At 39.3% G+C, this 21,097-nt stretch overlaps 1 protein-coding gene across 1 annotated transcript in view; it reads left to right on the forward strand.

The window, feature by feature from the left end:
* GPD2 (glycerol-3-phosphate dehydrogenase 2) overlaps nucleotides 1-21,097 on the forward strand; it is a gene marked incomplete in the record, with an annotated part of 636,690 nt that overhangs the window by 250,079 nt on the left and 365,514 nt on the right. The window contains 1 exon segment of the mRNA XM_053698314.1: nucleotides 11,705-11,868. Within this exon segment, the coding sequence (XP_053554289.1) occupies nucleotides 11,705-11,868 (164 nt within the window).

The raw sequence follows: 21,097 nt of genomic DNA on the forward strand, positions 1-21,097 counted from the left end.
AGGAGGGTTTAGACAAGGGTCTATCTGCTAGTTCCATCAAGGGTCAAATTTCTGCCCTTTCGGTCCTATTACATAGGAAATGATGATTCCGGCCTTCCTCCAATCACAGCGTTTGCCCGGTTACCGGATTTTTAATCTTTTGTTCAGGCTCTTGTTAGGATAGGTCCAGTTGTTAAGCCCCTTGCTCCTTCCTGGAATCTAAATTTGGTTCTTACAATCTCCTCCTTTTTAACAAATGCATTCTTTGGATATTAAGATTTTATCTTGGAAGATCTTATTTCTGTTGGCTATCTCTTCGGCAAGAAGAGTTTCTGAATTTGCTTCTCTTTCTTCTGATCCGCAATATTTGACTTTTTCATCATGATAAGGCAGTGTTGCATATGGTGTCTGGGTTTCTACTGAAGGTAGTTTCCGCTGAAAACATCAATAGTGAAATTATTCTTCCTCCTCTCTGTCCTAATCCAAAGTCTTCAAAGGAGATACTTTTACATAATTTGGATATTGTCAGGGACTTGAAGTTTTACTTAAGATACTGAGGAATTTCGTCAGTCATCTAGCTTGTTCTTGTTCTGTATTCAGGTAAACGGAAGGGTCAGAAGATGATTCCTAGTAAATAGGTGTCTTCCTTTCCTTTTCCCACCCGCTTTCTTTGTGGACTTCACAGCTTGGGTATTAGTTCCCACAAGTAAGGATTTTCGTGGACAATCATGATTTTAGAAAGAAAACATTAATTTATTCTTACCTGATAAATTCCTTTCTCTTGTTAAGTGTATCCAGTCCACAGATCATCCATTACTTATGGGATATATTCTCCTTCCCAACAGGAAGTTGCAAGAGGATCACCCACAACAGAGCTGCTATATAGCTCCTCCCCTCACTGTCATATCCAGTCATTCTCTTGCAACTCTCAACAAAGATGGAGGTCGTAAGAGGACTGTGGTGTTTTATACTTAGTTTATTTCTTCAATCAAAAGTTTGTTATTTTTAAATGGTACCGGAGTGTACTGTTTATCCCAGGCAGTATTTAGAAGAAGAATCTGCCTGCGTTTTCTATGATCTTAGCAGAAGTAACTAAGATCCTTTGCTGTTCTCACATATTCTGAGGAGTGAGGTAACTTCAGAGGGGGAATAGCGTGCAGGTTTTCCTGCAATAAGGTATGTGCAGTTAAATTATTTTTCTAGGGATGGAATTTGCTAGAAAATGCTGCTGATACCGAAGTAATGTAAGTAAAGCCTTAAATGCAGTGATAGCGACTGGTATCAGGCTTATTAATAGAGAGACATACTCTTATAAAAGTGTAATATAAAACGTTTGCTGGCATGTTTAATCGTTTTTTATATATATTTTTGGTGATAAAACTTCTTGGGGCCTAGTTTTTTCCACATGGCTGGCTTGAATTTTGCCTAGAAACAGTTCCTGGAGGCTTTCCACTGTTGTAATATGAGTGGAAGGGGCCTATTTTAGCGCTTTTTTGCGCAGCAAAAATTACAGACACAGACATCCATCTTCTTCCTGCATGATCCAGGACTTCTCTGAAGGGCTCAAAAGGCTTCAAAAGTCATATTGAGGGAGGTAAAAAGCCACAGTAGAGCTGTAGCAGTTGTTGTGACTGTTTAAAAAAGTTTTTGTCATTTGTTATTCCGTTTTTGGTATTAAGGGGTTAATCATCCATTTGCAAGTGGGTGCAATGCTCTGCTAACTTGTTACATACACTGTAAACATTTTGTTAGTGTAACTGCCTTTTTTCACTGTTATTTCAAATTTTGACAAAATTTGTGTTTCTTAAAGGCGCAGTAACGTTTTTTTATATTGCTTGTAGACTTGTTTTAAGTGTTTTCCAAGCTTGCTAGTGACTTCAAAGTCTAAGTTACTCAACATTCCTTTCAAAGGGCAGACCTTATTCGGGCCTGGCTTAAAGGAAATTATTGCTAACATTACTGGAGGCAAGGGTCATACCCTTCCTCAGGACAGGGCCAAATCAAAGGCCAAACAGTCTAATTTTCGTGCCTTTCGAAATTTCAAGGCAGGAGCAGCATCAACTTCCTCCGCTTCAAAACAAGAGGGAACTGTTGCTCATTCCAGACAGGCCTGGAAACCTAACCAGTCCTGGAACAAGGGCAAGCAGGCCAGAAAGCCTGCTGCTGCCCCCAAGACAGCATGAAGGGACGGCCCCCTATCCGGAAACGGATCTAGTGGGGGGCAGACTTTCTCTCTTCGCCCAGGCGTGGGCAAGAGATGTTCAGGATCCCTGGGAGTTGGAGATCATATCTCAGGGATATCTTGTGGACTTCAAAGCTTCTCCTCCACAAGGGAGATTTCATCTTTCAAGGTTATCAGCAAATCAGATAAAGAAAGAGGCATTCCTAAGCTGTGTGCAAGACCTCCTAGTAATGGGAGTGATCCATCCAGTTCCGCAGACGGAACAGGGACAGGGGTTTTATTCAAATCTGTTTTTGGTTCCCAAGAAAGAGGGAACCTTCAGACCAATTTTGGATCTAAAGATCTTAAACAAATGCCTCAGAGTTCCATCATTCAAAATGGAAACTATTCGGACCATCCTACCCATGATCCAAGAGGGTCAGTACATGACCACAGTGGACTTAAAGGATGCCTACCTTCACATACCGATTCACAAAGACCATTATCGGTTCCTAAGGTTTCCCTTTCTAGACAGGCATTACCAATATGTAGCTCTTCCCTTCGGGTTGGCCACAGCCCCGAGAATTTTTACAAAGGTTCTGGGCTCACTTCTGGCGGTTCTAAGACCGCAAGGCATAGCGGTGGCTCCGACATCCTGATACAGGCGTCAAGCTTTCAAATTGCCAAGTCTCATACAGAGATAGTTCTGGCATTTCTGAGGTCGCACGGGTGGAAAGTGAACGTGTTAAAGAGTTCTCTATCCCCACTCACAAGAGTCTCATTCCTAGGGACTCTTATAGATTCTGTAGAGATGAAAATTTACCTGACGGAGTCCAGGTTATCAAAACTTCTAAATGCTTGCCGTGTCCTTCATTCCATTCCACGTCCGTCAGTGGCTCAGTGCATGGAAGTAATCGGCTTAATGGTAGCGGCAATGGACATAGTGCCATTTGCGCGCCTGCATCTCAGACCGCTGCAATTATGCATGCTAAGTCAGTGGAATGGGGATTACTCAGATTTGTCCCCTCTACTAAATCTGGATCAAGAGACCAGAGATTCTCTTCTCTGGTGGTTATCTCGGGTCCATCTGTCCAAGGGAATGACCTTTTGCAGGCCAGATTGGACGATTGTAACAACAGATGCCAGCCTTCTAGGTTGGGGCGCAGTCTGGAACTCCCTGAAGGCTCAGGGATCGTGGACTCAGGAGGAGAGACTCTTCCCAATCAATATTCTGGAGTTAAGAGCAATATTCAATGCTCTTGTGGCTTGGCCTCAGTTAGCAACCCTGAGGTTCATCAGATTTCAGTCGGACAACTTCACGACTGTGGCTTACATCAACCATCAAGGGGGAACCAGGAGTTCCCTAGCGATGTTAGAAGTCTCAAAGATAATTCGCTGGGCAGAGTCTCACTCTTGCCACCTGTCAGCGATCCACATCCCAGGCGTAGAGAATTGGGAGACGGATTTTCTAAGTCGTCAGACTTTTCATCCGGGGGAGTGGGAACTCCATCCGGAGGTATTTGCTCAACTGATCCATTGTTGGTGCAAACCAGAACTGGATCTCATGGCGTCTCGCCAGAAAGCCAAGCTTCCTTGTTACGGATCCAGGTCCAGGGACCCGGGAGCGACGCTGATAGATGCTCTTGCAGCTCCTTGGTTTTTCAACCTGGCTTATGTGTTTCCACCGTTTCCTCTGCTCCCTCGACTGATTGCCAAAATCAAGCAGGTGAGAGCATTGGTGATTCTGATAGCGCCTGCGTGGCCACGCAGGACCTGGTATGCAGACCTAGTGGACATGTCATCCTTTCCATCATGGACTCTGACTCTGAGGCAGGACCTTCTAATACAAGGTCCCTTCAATCATCCAAATCTAATTTCTCTGAGACTGACTGCATGGAGATTGAGCGCTTGATTCTATCAAGGCGTGGCTTCTCCGAGTCAGTAATTGATACCTTAATACAGGCACGAAAGCCTGTCACCAGGAATTTCTACCATAAGATATGGCGTAAATACCTTTATTTGTGTGAATCCAAGAATTACTCATGGAGTAAGGTTAGGATTCCTAGGATATTGTCCTTTCTCCAAGAGGGTTTGGACAAAGGATTATCAGCTAGTTCTTTAAAAGGACAGATTTCTGCTCTGTCTATTCTTTTGCACAAGCATCTGGCAGAGGTTCCAGACGTACAGGCATTTTGTCAGGCTTTGGTTAGAATTAAGCCTGTGTTTAAAACTGTTGCTCCCCCGTGGAGCTTAAACTTGGTTCTTAAAGTTCTTCAGGGAGTTCCGTTTGAACCCCTTCATTCCATTGATATTAAACTTTTAGCTTGGAAAGTTCTGTTTTTAATGGCTATTTCCTCGGCTCGAAGAGTCTCTGAGCTATCTGCCTTACAATGTGATTCTCCTTATCTGATTTTTCATGCAGATAAGGTAGTTCTGCGTACCAAACCTAGGTTTTTACCTAAGGTGGTTTCTAATAAGAATATCAATCAAGAGATTGTTGCTCCATCATTGTGTCCTAATCCTTCTTCAAAGAAGGAACGTCTTTTACATTATCTGGACGTAGTCCGTGCCTTGAAGTTTTATTTACAAGCTACTAAGGATTTTCGTCAAACATCTGCATTGTTTGTTGTCTACTCTGGACAGAGGAGAGGTCAAAAAGCTTCGGCAACCTCTCTTTCCTTCTGGCTTTGGAGCATAATTCGCTTAGCCTATGAGACTGCTGGACAGCAGCCCCCTGAAAAGATTACAGCTCATTCTACTAGAGCTGTGGCTTCCACTTGGGCCTTTAAAAATGAGGCCTCTGTTGAACAGATTTGCAAGGCTGCGACTTGGTCTTCGCTTCACACCTTTTCAAAATTTTACAAATTTGATACTTTTGCTTCTTCGGAGGCTGTTTTTGGGAGAAAGGTTCTTCAGGCAGTGGTTCCCTCCCTTTAATCCTGCCTTATCCCTCCCATGATCCGTGTACTTTAGCTTTGGTATTGGTATCCCATAAGTAATGGATGATCCGTGGACTGGATACACTTAACAAGAGAAAACATAATTTATGCTTACCTGATAAATTTATTTCTCTTGTAGTGTATCCAGTCCACGGCCCGCCCTGTCCTTTTAAGGCAGGTCTAAATTTTAATTAAACTACAGTCACCACTGCACCCTATGGTTTCTCCTTTCTCGTCTTGTTTCGGTCGAATGACTGGATATGACAGTGAGGGGAGGAGCTATATAGCAGCTCTGCTGTGGGTGATCCTCTTGCAACTTACTGTTGGGAAGGAGAATATATCCCATAAGTAATGGATGATCCGTGGACTGGATACACTACAAGAGAAATAAATTTATCAGGTAAGCATAAATTATGTTTTCTTTCTTGGTGGTGATAGTCCACAAACCCGCACATTTTTTTTTAACTTGTTTGCACCTCTTTACCCTACTATCTTTCTTACTACTTCATCTTTTCCTTGGCTATATGTACTACTGGAAGAGAGAGGGAAGTAGTAGAGATACTTAAAGCTTTGTTGTGCGGTGTCTTTGTCTCCTCTGGGTGGCCAGGAGATGAATTCCCACAAGTAAGGACTATCACCACCAAGAAAGAAAGGAATTTATCGGGTAAGAATAAATTATGTTTTTGGGGTTTTCAAATAGATTCAGTCTTCATGAGCCTTTCTCTAACAGAGCAGAGAAGTTTAAGATTGGTGTCAGCATGTCTGAACCTTCTCTATTTCCCTTTGGTTGTTCTTTTTATGGAAATTCTAGATCTTATGATTGCAGCTTCAGATGTAATTCCATATGCTCATTTTCACATGAGTCCTCTTCAGCTTTTTATGCTTTGTCGATGGTAGAGAGACTACATTCCGCTGTCTCAAAATATATTTTTGGATCCCAACACAAGTCAGCCTATGACTTGGTGGCTGGATCATTAGTTTATTATCATATTATTTTTTTTTTTCTTTTGTTCTTCCTACCTGGACGGTGATCACTACAAATCAGGTTGGACAGCTGGGAGTCTTTGAGAGCACAGGAAGTTTGGGATCCTCAGGAGCTGCTGTTACCTATAAATGTTCTAGAATTCAGTGCAATTTTCAGGGCTCTTCAAGCTAGGCCTCTTTTAAAAAGAGTCTCATCTGGAGACTGGACTTTCTCAGCCATCAGTCGCTACATCCATGGGATTGGTCTCTTCACCAGGATGTGTTCAGTCATATTGTGGATTTTTGGGGTCTCCCAGAGATAGATCTCATAGGCTCTCGTTTCAACAACAAACTTCCCATGTACGTTGCTAGGTCCAGGGATCCTCAAGCAGAGTTTCATGGATGCTCTAGTAGTTACTTGGTCATTTCAGCTTTATCTGTTTCCTGCTCTGGTATTTCTATCCAGAGTGATTTCCAAGATAAGCCTAGAGCAATCTTCAGTAATCCGGAATGCCCCAGCGCTTGGCCTCGCGGGATTTGGCATGCAGATCTGGTTCAGATGTACAGTTGGCCTCTGCGGTCAAACCTTATGTCTCAAGGTCCGTTTTTCCATCTGGATCTCAAGTTTCTGAACTCAATGGCATTGTAATTGAACGTTTAGTCCTTAGACATAGGGTTTTCTCTGAATCTTTGATTAAAACCTTAATTCAGGCTTATAAGTCTGTAACTAGGATTAATCTATAATTAGGTCTGGAAGACCTTTATTTCTTGGTGTATAGATCATGGTTTTTACTGGCATTCTTTTAGAATTCCTTGGATTTTGCAGTTCTTACAGGATAGTCTGGATAAGGGCTTATCTGCCAATTCTCTTAAGGGGCGGAATTATGCTCTTTCAGTTTTGTTTCATAGGACAATTGCTAATCTTCCTGATATACATGGTTTTGTTCCGGCTTTGGTTCTTATTAAACCTTTAATATAAGATATTTTCTCCTCCTTGGAATCTTAACTTGGTGTTAAGGGTTTTGTAGGCTCCTCCTTTTGAACATATGCGTAAAGTGAAAATTAAAGTGAAGGTAAACTTTGATGAATGAAAGCCCGTTTTTTAAAAATACTATTAAAAACAGGAGCACTTTCATTCATCAAAGTTTACAAAGCAGCTGTTTTTATTAAAAACTTACCTTTTTTTTTTTTCTTTTCACAGCCAGAGCAGCTTCCCCCTCCTGGAAATCCCTCACCACCATTGTCTTTATTTAACAACAGAAGTTTAAAAATGTTTTGCAGTGCAATGTTTACTTCAGATTTTCAGCCAGAGAGAGCTGCAAACAGAATTTCCCCTGTTTTTTAACTCTGACTTTAACTGACGTTTTATACCATTAGATTTATTTAGTTCACTAGGTTGTACGATTAATATAGGATATTTTAAGCTGAATGCAGACACAGGACTATAACAATTAATAAAAAATGTCTTACATTTATTTATAATTGATTCAGGAAAATTGGTTTTCATGCCTGGGATAAGTATAAGGCTATCCTATGAACAATATAAGTTTATAGGAAATATCGGGCAGACTTGCTTGGCCTATTGCTCTTATCTGACGTCAAAATTAGACAACATTTTCAGTTTCACTCTATCTGAACTAATCATTATCCCAGCCCATAGAATGTAAAATATATGGAATAGTCATTGAACTGTATATTATCAATGTGTACAAATTCTTAATCTTGGCTATTATGAAATGCAAAGTCTGCAACAAATAAGTTATATGAGTAGGACAGCTAAAGCAGGGGCTTAAAGGAACAGAAGCTCACATGATATGGAGGATCCCAGAGTGGGAGAGAAGAATATAAAGCAGAGGGATTATAGATATTATAAGAGTAAGATGATCTTGCAAAGAGAGGAAAAGAAACATGTGAAATGCACTAGGGCCAGATTCTTTAAAGCTTTCCTTCCAGGAAGGATGCTCTAAAAGATCCATTGCTACTAGGGCATACACATGATTCTGTAAACTAAACATTTATTTTAAAAGAAGTGAACTGCAGTGTATGTGCCTCTCACCGGAAAAATCGTAGTCAAAGTATGAATTAAAATCTGTATTATTAGTAAACACTCGTATAAAAAGTCCCCAACAAAACAAAAAAATGAATTTTAATTATGCAATTTATTGAGTGTTGTATGGCTAGCACAGCTATTGGTTAAGAGGCTTAAATGTCATTTCACTTCTAAATCATGAATGAAGGTCTTCTTTAGATTCAGAGTAGCGCTTTAATAACGCTAAAATTTACCATCACTTTAAACTCGTCTTTAAAAAGTACAACACTTAAAGCATACTTTTATTTTCTATTGTAAAATTAGTCTTGGAGCTTTTTCTCACAGGTCTTATCTTTCGCTGTTTAATCTAACCTAATGTAAGATTATCTCAAAATACGCAATGTTCTTATTGTACTGATAGAAAAATACATGAATGTGATCCAGAAGTGGCTACAAGTTAAAGTAAGGTGAAAACACTGTAATTTCATTTGTACTTGCTTAAAAAAATGGCATAAGTGCTGGATGCACCATTATGTTTGTTCTCCCCTATTAGATTGTCCATTCCAGAGAGAGTATTTACTTTTAATTGAAGACTGCTTGCCACTTACTAGCACATTTCTGTTCAGCACGCTTTTCTGTAGCATTAAGTGAAGTATATGCATGTGAAGATCAGCAAGATATTTCACTTCATACATAAAAATAGTAGAAAATCTGTGTGATTAAAGGAGGTTGGTTCTAGTAAATAAATAATAATGTATAAAGAGAATATAGTAAAAAAAGGTTTTATAATAATAATGTATAGAGAGAATATAGTAAAGAATGATTTATAATAATAATGTATAGAAAGAATATACTAAAGAAGGTTTTATAATAATAATGTATAGAGAGAATATAGTTAAGGTCTAATAAATAATAATGTATAGAGAGAATATAGTAAAGAATGATTTATAATAATAATGTATAGAGAGAATATAGTAAAGAAGGTTTTATAATAATAATGTATAGAGAGAATATAGTAAAGAAGGTCTAATAAATAATAATGTATACAGTAGAGATAATATAGTAAAGAAGGTTTTATAATAATAATGTATAGAGAGAATATAGTAAAGAAGGTCTAATAAATAATAATGTATAGAGAGAATATAGTAAAGAAGGTTTTATAATAATAATGTATAGAGAATATATAGTAAAGAAGGTTTTATAATAATAATGTATAGAGAATATATAGTAAAGAAGGTCTAATTAATAATAATGTATAAAGAGAATATAGATAAGAAGGGCTAATATATAGTAATGTATATAGAGAATATAGTTAAGAAGGTCTAATAAATAACAATGTATAGAGAGAATATAGTAAAGAAGGTTTTATAATAATAATGTATAGAGAGAATATAGTAAAGAAGGTTTTATAATAATGTATAGAGATAATATAGTAAAGAAGGTCTAATAAATAACAATGTATAGAGAGAATATAGTAAAGAAGGTCTAATAAAAAATAATGTATAGAGAATATAGTTAAGAAGGTCTAATAAATAACAATGTATAGAGAGAATTTAGTAAAGAAGGTCTAATAAATAATAATGTATAGAGATAATATAGTAAAGAAGGTTTTATAATAATAATGTATAGAGAGAATATAGTAAAGAAGGTCTAATAAATAACAATGTATAGAAAGAATATAGTAAAGAAGGTTTTATAATAATAATGTATAGAGAGAATATAGTAAAGAAGGTCTAATAAATAATAATGTATACAGTAGAGATAATATAGTAAAGAAGGTTTTATAATAATAATGTATATAGAGAATATAGTAAAGAAGGTCTAATAAATAATAATGTATAGAGAGAATATAGTAAAGAAGGTTTTATAATAATAATGTATAGAGAATATATAGTAAAGAAGGTTTTATAATAATAATGTATAGAGAATATATAGTAAAGAAGGTCTAATAAATAATAATGTATAAAGAGAATATAGATAAGAAGGGCTAATATATAGTAATGTATATAGAGAATATAGTTAAGAAGGTCTAATAAATAACAATGTATAGAGAGAATATAGTAAAGAATGTTTTATAATAATAATGTATAGAGAGAATATAGTTAAGAAGGTTTTATAATAATAATGTATAGAGAGAATATAGTTAAAGGGACAGTGAACCCAAAATTTTTATTTCGTGATTCAGATAGAGCATGCAATTTTAAGTAACTTTCTAATTTACTCCTATTATCAATGTTTCTTCATTCTCTTGCTATCTTTATATGAAAAAGAAGGCATCTAAGCTTTTTTCTTGGTTCAGACCTCTGGACAGCAGTTTTTGATTGGTGGATGAATTTATCCACCAATCAGCAAGGACAACCTAGGTTGTTCCCCAAAATTGGGCCGGCATCTAAACTTACATTCTTTCATTTCAAATAAAGATACCAAGAGAATAAAGAATATTTTATAATAGGAGTAAATAAGAAAGTTGCTTAAAATGTCATGCTCTATCTGAATCACAAAAGAAAAAAAATTGGATACAGTGTCCCTTTAAGAAGGTCTAATAAATAATAATGTATAGAGAGAATATAGTAAAGAAGGTTTTATAATAATAATGTATAGAGAGAATATAGTAAAGAAGGTTTTATAATAATAATGTATAGAGAGAATATAGTTAAGAAGGTCTAATAAATAATAATGTATAGAGAGAATATAGTAAAGAAGGTTTTATAATAATAATGTATAGAGAATATATAGTAAAGAAGGTCTAATAGATAATAATGTATAGAGAGAATATAGTAATGAAGGTTTTATAATAATAATGTATAGAGAATATATAGTAAAGAAGGTCTAATAAATAATAATGTATAGAGAGAATATAGATAAGAAGGGCTAATATATAGTAATGCATATAGAGAATATAGTAAAGAAGGTTTTATAATAATAATAATGTATAGAGAATATATAGTAAAGAAGGATTAATAATAATGTATAGATAGAATATAGGTAAGAAGGGCTAATATATAGTAATGCGTATAGAGAATATAGTAAAGAAGGTTTTATAATAATAATGTATATAGAGAATATAGTAAACAAGGTTTTATAATAATAATGTATAGAGAGAATATAGTTAAGAAGGTCTAATAAATAATAATGTATAGAGAGAATATAGTTAAGAAGGGCTAATATATAGTAATGTATATAGAGAATATAGTAAAGAGGACATGTGGCTAAGAGAAAGTAGCAACAGGGCAACTATTTATAAAGCTAAGGCATTAGATTTATCTCTACAAATTCCTGTTGACTTAAGGAGATTGGTATTGACTACTTTATGTAATACTATGTGTTGCTAAACCAGTATATCCTGTTTGTCCTTATACCATAAAGAAGCTTTCTAAATTATTGGATAAACTGAAGGCATTGTATACTAAATATACATTCGGATTACATATTTATGAAAATAATATAATGTTTTTCTGAAAATATTGTTATACTCTCATAAAGTCAAGTCTAATAAAAGAGTATCTTAAACCATTTAACTGCAAGAGAAACCAATGTTTTGCAGTTTTTTTCTGGCAGCTGAGAGATTAAAAAAATGTACATACTATGTAAGGACAAATCTAATATCCAATAAAATAACTTGTTCTTTTTCAGGTGGTGGCAGTTGCCTTATTATTGGATTGGAATTAAAGCCTATGACCTTGTGGCTGGAAGTCAGTGCCTGAAGAGTAGTTATGTCTTAAGCAAATCCAAAGCTTTGGAGCTCTTCCCAATGCTGCGGAAGGACAAGCTTGTTGGGGCTATTGTCTACTTTGACGGTATGTCTTTAAATAAATTCTGTCTTGCATTTCTTAACTTTTTAAATAATAATAAATATTACTGTAATACACTTTTAACTCACTATTTTTTTATAACAGTTTCTGCTAGTATCAGAAAATCAGATCAGTTGTTAAGATAAATAATAATTTCTCCTACATTGGTGTATCCGGTCCACGGCTTCATCCTTACTTGTGGGATATTCTCAATCCCTACAGGAAGTGGCAAAGAGAGCACACAGCAGAGCTGTCCATATAGCTCCCCTCACCCTCAGGCTCCGCCCCCCCAGTCATTCTCTTTGCCGCTCTAACTAGTAGCATCTCCACGGGGGTGGTAAAGAGTATGTGGTGTTTAGTTGTAGTTTTTTATTTTTCTATCAAGAGTTTGTTATTTTAAAATAGTGCCGGCTTGTACTATTTACTCTGCAGCAGAAAGTGATGAAGATTTCTGCCGAGAGGAATATGATTTTAGCACCAGTAACTAAAATCCATTGCTGTTCCCACGCAGGACTGTTGAAACCAGAGAACTTCAGTTAAGGGGAACAGTTTGCAGGCTTAACTGCTTCAGGTATGATCAGTCATTTTTCTAACAAGACCTAGTAATGCTAGAAGACTGTCAGCAATCCCCTCTGGGATAGGTAAGCCATTTTCTTAGACTCTGTATAAAATTATGGCTTATATTAAGGGCTCAATGCTGGTTGACACTTTTGTGGGCTTAATCGATTGCTTTTTAGCATGTTTTCACTATAATTAAGGTGTTTTTTCAGACTTTAAAACACTTTTGGGGTTTAATTTGCGCCTGGCACTTATTTGGACACCTAATCTAGTCAGAAAGGCCCCTCCACTCTGGAATGAAGAGGGAGGAGGCCTCATTTTCGCGTCTCAATTGCGCAGTTGTTTTGCCTAGGCAGTTCATGCAGCTTCACGTGGGGAGTCCAGAGGCATCAGAAAAGACTCCAGAGAGGCTTATTTCTCCAACATAGGTGTGTCCGGTCCACGGCGTCATCCTTACTTGTGGGATATTCTCTTCCCCAACAGGAAATGGCAAAGAGCCCAGCAAAGCTGGTCACATGATCCCTCCTAGGCTCCGCCTACCCCAGTCATTCTCTTTGCCGTTGCACAGGCAACATCTCCACGGAGATGGCTAAGAGTTTTTTGGTGTTTAAATGTAGTTTTTATTCTTCAATCAAGTGTTTGTTATTTTAAAATAGTGCTGGTATGTACTATTTACTCTGAAACAGAAAAGAGATGAAGATTTCTGTTTGTAAGAGGAAGATGATTTTAGCAAACGTTACTAAAATCGATTGCTGTTTCCACACAGGACTATTGAGATGAAGTAACTTCAGTTGGGGGAAACAGTTTGCAGACTTTTCTGCTTGAGGTATGACTGGCCACATTTCTAACAAGACTTTGTAATGCTGGAAGGCTGTCATTTTCCCTATGGGGACCGGTAAGCCATTTTCTTAGTTTAAGTAAAAGAATAAAGGGCTTCATAAGGGCTTATAAAACTGGTAGACATTTTTCTGGGCTAAAACGATTACTTTACTAAACATATTTGGCAGATTATAACTCTTATAGTTATTATAATCTTGGGGATTGTTTTAAAAAAACGGCAGGCACTGTATTGGACACCTTTTTCAGATGGGGGCCTTTTCTAGTCATAGGCAGAGCCTCATTTTCGCGCCACTAATGCGCAGTTGTTTTTGGAGAGTAAGGCATGCAGATGCATGTGTGAGGAGCTAAGAACCACTGAAAAAGCTTATAGAAGGCGTCATTTGGTATCGTATTCCCCTCTGGGCTTGGTTGGGTCTCAGCAAAGCAGATACCTGGGACTGTATAGGGGTTAAATGTAAAAACGGCTCCGGTTCCGTTATTTTAAGGGTTAAAGCTTTCAAATTTGGTGTGCAATACTTTTAAGGCTTTATGACACTGTGGTGAAAATTTGGTGAATTTTGAACAATTCCTTCATACTTTTTCACATATTCAGTAATAAAATGTGTTCAGTTTAAAATTTAAAGTGACAGTAACGGTTTTATTTTAAAACGTTTTTTGTGCTTTGTTGACAAGTTTAAGCCTGTTTAACATGTCTGAACCATCAGATAAGCGATGTTCTATATGTATGAAAGCCAAGGTTTCTCCCCATTTAAATATATGTGATGATTGTGACATAGTGTCCAAAAAAAGTAGGGACAATGATGCCACAGATACTGATATTGCCCAAGATGATTCCTCAAATGAGGGGAGTAAGCATGGTACTGCATCATCCCCTTCTGTGTCTACACCAGTTTTGCCCACACAAGAGGCCCCTAGAACATCTAGTGCGCCCATACTTATTACCATGCAACAATTAACGGCTGTAATGGATAATTCTATTGCTAACATTTTATCCAAAATGCCTACTTATCAGAGAAAGCGCGATTGCTCTGTTTTAAACACTGAAGAGCAAGAGGACGCTGATGATAACTGTTCTGACATACCCTCACACCAATCTGAAGGGGCCAGGAGGGAGGTTTTGTCTGAGGGAGAAATTTCAGATTCAGGAAAAATTTCTCAACAAGCTGAACCTGATGTTGTAACATTTAAATTTAAACTAGAACATCTCCGCGCACTGCTTAAGGAGGTATTATCTACTCTGGATGATTGTGACAATTTGGTCATTCCAGAGAAATTATGTAAGATGGACAAGTTCCTAGAGGTTCCGGTGCCCCCCGATGCTTTTCCTATACCCAAGCGGGTGGCGGACATAGTAAATAAGGAGTGGGAAAGGCCCGGCATACCTTTTGTTCCTCCCCCTATATTTAAGAAATTATTTCCTATAGTCGACCCCAGAAAGGACTTATGGCAGACAGTCCCCAAGGTCGAGGGGGCGGTTTCAACTCTAAACAAACGCACTACTATTCCTATAGAAGATAGTTGTGCTTTCAAAGATCCTATGGATAAAAAATTAGAGGGTTTGCTTAAAAAGATGTTTGTTCAGCAAGGTTACCTTCTACAACCAATTTCATGCATTGTTCCTGTCACTACAGCAGCGTGTTTCTGGTTCGAAGAACTAGAAAAGTCGCTCAATAAAGAATCTTCGTATGAGGAGGTTATGGACAGAGTTCAAGCACTTAAATTGGCTAACTCTTTTATTTTAGATGCCGCTTTGCAATTAGCTAGATTAGCGGCGAAAAATTCAGGGTTTGCTATCGTGGCGCGCAGAGCGCTTTGGCTAAAGTCTTGGTCAGCGGATGTGTCTTCCAAGACAAAGTTGCTTAACATCCCTTTCAAGGGTAAAACACTGTTTGGTCCTGATTTGAAAGAGATTATTTCAGACATCACTGGGGGAAAGGGCCACGCCCTTCCTCAGGATAGGTCCTTTAAGGCTAAAAATAAGCCTAATTTTCGTCCCTTTCGCAGAAACGGACCAGCCTCTAATTCTACATCCTCTAAGCAAGAGGGTAATACTTCTCAACCCAAACCAGCCTGGAGACCGATGCAAGGCTGGAACAAGGGTAAGCAGGCCAAGAAGCCTGCCACAGCTACCAAAACAGCATGAAGGGATGGCCCCCGATCCGGGACCGGATCTGGTGGGGGGCAGACTTTCTCTCTTTGCTCAGGCTTGGGCAAGAGATGTTCAGGATCCTTGGGCACTAGAAATAGTTTCTCAGGGTTATCTCCTGGAATTCAAGGAACTACCCCCAAGGGGAAAGTTCCACAGGTCTCAATTATCTTCAAACCAAATAAAAAGACAGGCATTCTTACATTGTGTAGAAGACCTGTTAAAGATGGGAGTAATTCATCCTGTTCCAATAGAAGAACAAGGGATGGGGTTTTACTCCAACCTGTTCATAGTTCCCAAAAAAGAGGGAACATTCAGACCAATTTTAGATCTCAAGATCCTAAACAAATTTCTCAGGGTTCCATCGTTCAAAATGGAAACCATTCGAACGATCCTTCCTACCATCCAGGAAGGTCATTTTATGACCACGGTGGATTTAAAGGATGCGTACCTACATATTCCTATCCACAAGGAACATTATCAGTTCCTAAGGTTCGCTTTTCTGGACAAGCATTACCAGTTTGTGGCACTTCCATTCGGATTAGCCACTGCTCCCAGAATTTTCACAAAGGTACTAGGGTCCCTTCTAGCGGTTCTAAGACCAAGGGGCATTGCAGTAGTACCTTACTTGGACGACATCCTGATTCAAGCGTCGTCTCTGTCAAAAGCAAAGGCTCATACGGACATCGTTCTAGCCTTTCTCAGATCTCACGGATGGAAAGTGAACATAGAAAAAAGTTCTCTGTCCCCGTCAACAAGAGTTCCCTTCTTGGGAACAATAATAGATTCCTTAGAAATGAGGATTTTTCTGACAGAAGTCAGAAGATCAAAACTTCTAAGCTCTTGTCAAGTACTTCATTCTGTTCTTCATCCTTCCATAGCGCAGTGCATGGAAGTAATAGGATTGATGGTTGCAGCAATGGACATAGTTCCTTTTGCGCGAATTCATCTAAGACCATTACAACTGTGCATGCTCAGACAGTGGAATGGGGATTATACAGACTTGTCTCCGACGATTCAAGTAGATCAAAGGACCAGAGATTCACTCCGTTGGTGGCTGATCCTGGACAACCTGTCACAGGGAATGAGCTTCCGCAGACCAGAGTGGGTCATTGTCACGACCGACGCCAGTCTGGTGGGCTGGGGCGCGGTCTGGGAACCCCTGAAAGCTCAGGGTCTATGGTCTCGGGAAGAATCTCTTCTCCCGATAAACATTCTGGAACTGAGAGCGATATTCAATGCTCTCAAGGCTTGGCCTCATCTAGCAAAGGCCAAATTCATAAGGTTTCAATCAGACAACATGACGACTGTTGCTTATATCAACCATCAGGGGGGAACAAGGAGTTCCCTGGCGATGGAGGAAGTGACCAAGATAATTCAATGGGCGGAGGATCACTCCTGCCACTTGTCTGCAATCCACATCCCAGGAGTGGAAAATTGGGAAGCGGATTTTCTGAGTCGTCAGACATTCCATCCGGGGGAGTGGGAACTCCATCCGGAAATCTTTGCCCAAATAACTCAATTATGGGGCATTCCAGACATGGATCTGATGGCGTCTCGTCAGAACTTCAAGGTCCCTTGCTACGGGTCCAGATCCAGGGATCCCAAGGCGACTCTAGTAGATGGACTAGTAGCACCTTAAACCTTCAACCTAGCTTATGTATTCCCACCGTTTCCTCTCATTCCCAGGCTGGTAGCCAGGATCAATCAGGAGAGGGCTTCGGTGATCTTGATAGCTCCTGCGTGGCCACGCAGGACTTGGTATGCAGACCTGGTGAATATGTCATCGGCTCCACCATGGAAGCTACCTTTGAGACAGGACCTTCTTGTTCAAGGTCCATTCGAACATCCGAATCTGGTTTCCCTCCAACTGACTGCTTGGAGATTGAACGCTTGATTTTATCAAAGCGTGGGTTTTCAGATTCCGTAATAGATACTCTTATTCAGGCTAGAAAGCCTGTAACTAGAAAGATTTACCATAAAATATGGAAAAAATATATCTGTTGGTGTGAATCTAAAGGATTCCCATGGAACAAGATAAAAATTCCTAAGATTCTATCCTTTCTACAAGAAGGTTTGGAGAAAGGATTATCTGCAAGTTCTCTGAAGGGACAGATCTCTGCTTTATCTGTTTTACTTCACAAAAGGCTGGCAGCTGTGCCAGACGTTCAAGCGTTTGTTCAGGCTCTGGTTAGAATCAAGCCTGTTTACAGACCTTTGACTCCTCCCTGGAGTCTTAATCTAGTTCTTTCAGTTCTTCAAGGGGTTCCGTTTGAACCCTTACATTCCGTAGATATTAAGTTATTATCTTGGAAAGTTTTGTTTTTGGTTGCAATTTCTTCTGCTAGAAGAGTTTCTGAGTTATCTGCTCTGCAGTGTTCTCCGCCCTATCTGGTGTTCCATGCAGATAAGGTGGTTTTGCGTACTAAGCCTGGTTTTCTTCCGAAAGTTGTTTCCAACAAAAATATTAACCAGGAGATAGTTGTACCTTCTTTGTGTCCGAATCCAGTTTCAAAGAAGGAACGTTTGTTACAAAATTCTATTTAGAGGCCACTAAAGATTTCAGACAAACATCTTCTTTGTTTGTTGTTTATTCTGGTAAAAGGAGAGGTCAAAAAGCAACTTCTACCTCTCTTTCTTTTTGGCTTAAAAGCATTATCCGATTGGCTTATGAGACTGCCGGACGGCAGCCTCCTGAAAGAATCACAGCTCACTCCACTAGGGCTGTGGCTTCCACATGGGCCTTCAAGAACGAGGCTTCTGTTGACCAGATATGTAAGGCAGCGACTTGGTCTTCACTGCACACTTTTGCCAAATTTTACAAATTTGATACTTTTGCTTCTTCGGAGGCTATTTTTGGGAGAAAGGTTTTGCAAGCCGTGGTGCCTTCCATTTAGGTGACCTGATTTGCTCCCTCCCTTCATCCGTGTCCTAAAGCTTTGGTATTGGTTCCCACAAGTAAGGATGACGCCGTGGACCGGACACACCTATGTTGGAGAAAACAGAATTTATGCTTACCTGATAAATTACTTTCTCCAACGGTGTGTCCGGTCCACGGCCCGCCCTGGTTTTTTTAATTAGGTCTGATGAATTATTTTCTCTAACTACAGTCACCACGGTATCATATGGTTTCTCCTATGCATATTTCCTCCTGTACGTCGGTCGAATGACTGGGGTAGGCGGAGCCTAGGAGGGATCATGTGACCAGCTTTGCTGGGCTCTTTGCCATTTCCTGTTGGGGAAGAGAATATCCCACAAGTAAGGATGACGCCGTGGACCGGACACACCGTTGGAGAAAGTAATTTATCAGGTAAGCATAAATTCTGTTTTCCTACTAAAATAATCCCTAAGGAAGGTAAAGGCCACAGTGGAAGCTGTGGCATAGTACTGTAGTGTGTTTAACCGTTTAATTGCTGTTATTAGCTCCGGTTTGGGCATTAAGGGGTTAATTGGTCTGAAAATGTGTGTGCAATCTTTTCAAAGCATTAAGACACTGTGGTGAAAATTTCATTAAAATCGGATGTTTATTTGATGTTTTTTTGATGTTTCAGTAATAAAGTGTGCACTTTTATTATTTAAAGACACAGTAACGTTTTTGTCAAAAATAATTTTTATTGCATTGAAGATGTTCAAAGGCCAAAGTGGTTCCCCCATTAAATTTATGTGTGAAGTGTGCCATAGCGTCCAAACAGCTTAAGGACCGTACAATCACGCTTAAAGATATAGCCCAAGATGATTCTTTAGCTGAAGGTAGTGAGGATAGCTCACTATCCTCTCCTTCTGTGTCAATATCAGCTATGCCCGCGCAAGCGATGCCCAGTACATCTAGCGCACCAATTGCTATTACTTTGCAACAGTTAGCAGCAGTAATGGATAATTCTCTCGCACCATTTTTATCCAAACTGCCAGCTTTTCCTAGGAAGCGTGATTACTCAGTTTTAAATACAGAAAATGAGCAAGCAGACGCAGAGGATAATTTATCTGTAGTGCCCTCATATCAATCTGACTTGGCGGTGAGGGAGGGCCTGTCTGAGGGAGAAATTTCTGACACAGGAAAAGTTTCTCAGCAGGCAGAGCCTGATTCCATAGCATTTAAATTTTAGCTAGAACACCTCCGCGCCCTACTTAAGGAGTTCCTAGCTACGCTTGATGATTGTGACCCTTTGGTGGTCCCAGAAAAATTGTGTAAAATGGATAAATTCTTAGAGGTCCCAGTACACACTGATGCCTTTCCGATACCTAAGAGGGTGGCGGATATAGTGAATAAGGAGTGGAAGAAGCCAGGTGTACCTTTTTGTTCCCCCTCCTATATTTAAGAAAATGTTCCCCATTGTTGACCCCAGAAGGAACGCATGGCAGATGGTCCCTAAGGTAGAGGGGGCAGTTTCAACGCTAGCTAAGCGCACGACTATACCAATAGAAGACAGTTGCACTTTCAAAGATCCTATGGATAAAAAATTAGAAGGTTTACTTAAGAAAATTTTTGTTCAACAAGGTTTTCTTCTTCAACCAATTTCTTGCATTATTCCTGTAACCACTGCAGCTGCTTTTTGGTTTGAGGAATTAGAAAACTCGGTCCAGAAGGAGACTTCTTATGATGAAGTCATGGATAGAATTCACGCCCTGAAGTTGGCTAATTCTTTCATTACAGATGCCGCTTTTCAGTTAGCTAAATTAGCGGCGAAAAATTCTGGTTTCGCAATAGTGGCGCATAGAGCGCTTTGGCTAAAATCGTGGTCGGCGGATGTGTCGTCCAAAACAAAATTGCTTAATATTCCTTTCAAGGGTAAGACCCTATTCGGGCCAGAGTTGAAAGAAATTATTTCAGATATCACTGGGGGAAATGGCCATGCCCTTCCACAGGATAGACCTTTCAAAGCTAAAAATAAGTCTAATTTTCGTTCCTTTCGCAATTTCAGGAACGGACCGGCTTCTACCTCTACAGCCACTAGGCAAGAGGGTAACGCACCCCAGCCCAAACCAGCATGGAAACCATTGCAAGGCTGGAACAAGGGTAAACAGGCCAAAAAGCCTGCTGCTGCTACCAAGACAGCATGAAGGGGTAGCCCCCGATCCGGGACCGGATCTAGTAGGGGGCAGACTTTCTCTCTTTGCTCAGGCCTGGGCAAGAGATGTTCCGGACCCCTGGGCACTAGAAATTGTCTCTCAGGGGTATCTTCTAGAATTCAAGGACCTTCCTCCAAGGGGAAGGTTCCACATGTCTTGCTTGTCTTTAGACCAGATAAAGAGACAAGCATTCTTACATTGCGTAGAAGACCTTTTAAAAATGGGAGTGATACACCCAGTTCCAACAGCAGAACAAGGACTGGGATTTTACTCAAACCTGTTTGTAGTTCCCAAAAAGGAAGGAACTTTCAGGCCAATTCTGGACTTAAAGATCCTAAACAAATTCCTCAGAGTTCCATCATTCAAAATGGAAACCATTCGGACAATTTTACCAATGATCCAGGAGGGTCAATATATGACTACCGTGGACTTAAAGGATGCGTACCTGAATATTCCTATCCACAAAGATCACCATCAGTTTCTGAGGTTCGCCTTTCTGGACAAGCATTACCAGTTCGTGGCTCTTCCCTTTGGATTGGCCACTGCTCCCAGAATTTTCACAAAAGGTGCTAAGGCCAAGGGGCATTGCGGTAGCACCTTACCTAGACGACATTTTAATACAGG

Source organism: Bombina bombina, chromosome 1, assembly GCF_027579735.1.
Source record: "Bombina bombina isolate aBomBom1 chromosome 1, aBomBom1.pri, whole genome shotgun sequence".
Classification (NCBI taxonomy): domain Eukaryota; kingdom Metazoa; phylum Chordata; class Amphibia; order Anura; family Bombinatoridae; genus Bombina; species Bombina bombina.